The 3,146-nt window shown below is 52.9% G+C and overlaps 1 protein-coding gene across 1 annotated transcript; it reads right to left on the reverse strand.

The window, feature by feature from the left end:
• Positions 1 to 1,817: 1,817 nt before the first annotated feature.
• On the reverse strand, positions 1,818 to 3,125 carry LOC122160932 (heat shock transcription factor, Y-linked-like). The gene is made up of 2 exons (XM_042819951.1): positions 2,534 to 3,125; positions 1,818 to 2,100 (listed from the first exon to the last, which is right to left on the reverse strand). The coding sequence occupies exons 1-2, from the start codon at positions 3,044 to 3,046 to the stop codon at positions 1,831 to 1,833; spliced, it is 783 nt and encodes a 260-aa protein (XP_042675885.1). The 5' UTR covers positions 3,047 to 3,125; the 3' UTR covers positions 1,818 to 1,830.
• Positions 3,126 to 3,146: the final 21 nt, after the last annotated feature.

Raw genomic sequence — 3,146 nt, forward strand, 5'->3', positions numbered from 1 at the left:
TGTGATAAAGACGAAGGAATTCCTCCGATCCCTTCTTCTGTAGAGATTCATTCGTACTTCTCCTGTCCTGTGCTCCCCTGTTAGGGAAAATTCAAGAGGAATCATGCTTAGACACCACGGTCTTGTCTTGTACTGGTCACTCCGTGGTTCAGAGCAAGCCAAGATGGTGATTAGCACATGGTGAACACACTTCTCTTTGATTTCTCCAACCGTCCCGTAATCCAAGATCCTTCCCTTCCCTCTAAATTGCCCAATTTTTACAAGAGCACATCATGAAGAGCAGGTGGCCAACAGAAAGATCATCAGAGGAAAGAAGAGCTCCTCTGAGGAATTCTCATATCTAGGCACTGATTGAGTGAGAAACCCTTCAAAGAGGTAGAGAGTCAAAGGTTCCCTCACGTGGAAGCACAGCAAGCAATAAATGACATGGATATCTAGCTTGTAAGTGCTGCATTTCTCTGCACCCCTTGGCAGTGGAATATGTGTCAATGCAATAGGGAATGCACGAGCCTGCTTTTCCCCATCAAACCAGCAGCACAGGCAACAGGAGAGGGCGTTTTCTGAGCGGCAATCTTTTGTTCCCTTTGCAGAGCTCCCACGTTACACGACCGTCCTCCCTCCCCCCACTCTGCAAAGAGAAAACACTTTTGAGAGTTTGGGAAATACTTGGTAACATTTGCCCCCTTCTCCTGATGTCTTGATGAAAACGTTTCCATTCTTTTCAAGCTCCAAGTCCACCGGCGCCTCATCACCTACTTCACACCTCTTTTTTTCCTCTACTGAAGACAAATAGAGTATCTCTTTAAAGCTCCTCCGCAAGTGTTTGAGTCCCTCCTCTGTAAGCAAAGGATACAGTGGCAGACTTCAACACAACCTCCTCACGCGCCTTCTGTGACAAACAGACTAAGCTGTGCTGCGCTCCAACTCCTTGTCCCAGGAAGGCAGGCATTTGCTATAGCACAAATGATTGCACTCCAACACGTTCTGCACGTGAACCTCCTGTTAGCACAGACAAATACCAGCCCTTTGCAGCTTCGCTTTGTCTGACACAATTGGAAGTGAGTCCAATGCACGCAACGTGCACTTCATCACCGGGTCTGCAGGTGAAGCAAGCCACAAGTAGCAGCGATGTAACACAAGGCCATATATGCTGTCTAAAGCATTCCCTCTGATGAGGTGGGTTCTCTCCAGCTAGAGGGGGTCATCAAAGGAGCCTGCATCCACTCTTACTTTGGTACAGGGGCACATACCAGTTACACCAGTGAATGAAGGGCTCATTGGCTTTATTCCTAAAAGGGCAGAAGTAGTTGAGCACGAAGAATGGGAAAGATAAGGGCTACCTCAAGCGTAACCCAAGGAGCCTGCTGATTGGCCCAGGAGCCACATCCTAGAAGCCATCCTAGAAACTGAACCGCTTGAAGCTGCCGTACTTCCTCCAAGTACACGCGGGCCAGAAGGAAGTGCACAGCGAGGACGGCACACCTCCTGTCCCTGGGCCACCGCGGCACCCACCCACCCACCCCCAGAGGACAGGCAGGCAGAGGGACCAGGCACTTTGCGCTGCTCCAGCTGCACACCTGCACGCCCCGTGCTCCCATCCCTCCGTGCATCAGGCTTGCTTCGCACAGTGCCTGCTTTGCGTTTGGCACCTTTGCCAAAACCCACGGGGCGGGGATGGGGGAAACTCATGGAAGGCTCCCTGAAGGCACCCCCCGCCCTCTTGGGCGTAGGAAGAGTAGCCTTCAGTCAGACCGAAGAAACAGGACGGGACAAGGGAGAAGCATTTTAAAGGTTTATTGTCTAAACTACGACTCTACACTATCTCCTACACTACTGCTGCCATCGGCAGCGCTTCCTGGGGCGCAAGTTGTAGCGGCGTCCAACTCCATCACCCCCAGCTCCGCTATCGGGTCTCAGCCCCGGTGGAAAAGGACCGCTTGGTGCTGGACGTCCGCTTCTGCTCTCCTGGCCCTCCTGCCAACCCCACTGGAAGGCCTGCAAGGAGGAAGCTGGTCTCCTCCTAGCTCCAAGACTCCGCTTGAATCTTCTTTGGCACTGGAGACAATCTCTCTGGAAATAGGGATGATAGTAGCAGAGTACCTGCAAAATGCAAAGAGGAAGAGTTAGTCACCACCATTTCAAGACTGGGAAAACAAAGATACAAGACATAGGAATTGGAATCTCAAGAGACCGTCGGAGCGGACTCTCAGGGGCCGTTTCCACACGAAAGAATTCAGTTGCACACCTTTGTTTCATACGCACAGCCACGTCCCGTGCCATTCTGTCACACTGCCCCTGTGCTGCCACCTCTCGTGGGCCAACATAAACGAGGAGGCACTACGTGCAGAGCGGCCCTTGTAACAACCACCCCTGCTTGCATTTCTCTCATTTGCCAGCCGCAGAGGAGGCAATGGAGGGTTCTCAGAAGCACAAGTACCCAAGTGTCACCGGCTGTCAGCCACCTCACTTAGCACTGGCTGGCCACCAATGCCGCTGTGCCGAGAGCCATCTCACAGCTAGAGGGACTACGTACCTGGCTCGGAGTGGAAATTGATGCTCCCTGTGCTAGGAACTGAGCACATGGGGCAGACGTTGGCAAATCGGCGTCCGTGATGTAGAAGCCATGCTGATGAAGGCGACGGACAAAATCTTTCATGTTGCCAACATCAAAGACTTGGAGAGTTCCTCCTCTGGCCAGTACTTCCGCTCTGAAGAACGCCTCCTCAATCACAATGAAGTCTCCCTCATCGCCCCACCGAATGGACTGGAAGCCAACACTTTCAACAACTTTCCAGAGGGTGTTGAGAAAGGAGCACGCTGTCATGTCACTGTCATAGCCGCAGCATTGCTCAGAGAGACCGCGGCATCGTCTTTTGGCACTGACTTCCCCGGGAGAAAACGGGGAAGCCTTCTCCTCTTGGAGAGGTCCAAGGGCAGCATGCGCAGCTGCTCTTTTAGCACCGAGTCGGCGGGCAGCAGATGCCGAGACTGCCGCCTCGGTGCTTGGAACAGAGACACCCGATGTTTCTGAGGAAGGTGTCTCCATTGGAAGTCGGAATTTGTCACCTGGGCAGAAATTCCTGTCCACAACCGCTCGCGCAGCCAACAAGGCTTGTCCTCCCACCAGCAGCAGGAAGCGCACAGCC

The sequence above is a fragment of the Centrocercus urophasianus genome, unplaced genomic scaffold (genome assembly GCF_019232065.1).
Source record: "Centrocercus urophasianus isolate 14NV4802_14NV808 unplaced genomic scaffold, USGS_Curo_1.0 seq_18, whole genome shotgun sequence".
In the NCBI taxonomy this organism is placed as follows: domain Eukaryota; kingdom Metazoa; phylum Chordata; class Aves; order Galliformes; family Phasianidae; genus Centrocercus; species Centrocercus urophasianus.

Excerpts from the sequence above, each read along its gene's own strand:
- LOC122160932 (XM_042819951.1), bottom strand. The coding sequence starts at position 3,046 with ATGGAGACACCTTCCTCAGAAACATCGGGTGTCTCTGTTCCAAGCACC. Across the intron at positions 2,101-2,533 it reads CAATTTCCACTCCGAGCCAG|GTACTCTGCTACTATCATCC; the intron begins GTACGTAGTCCC and ends TGCATTTTGCAG.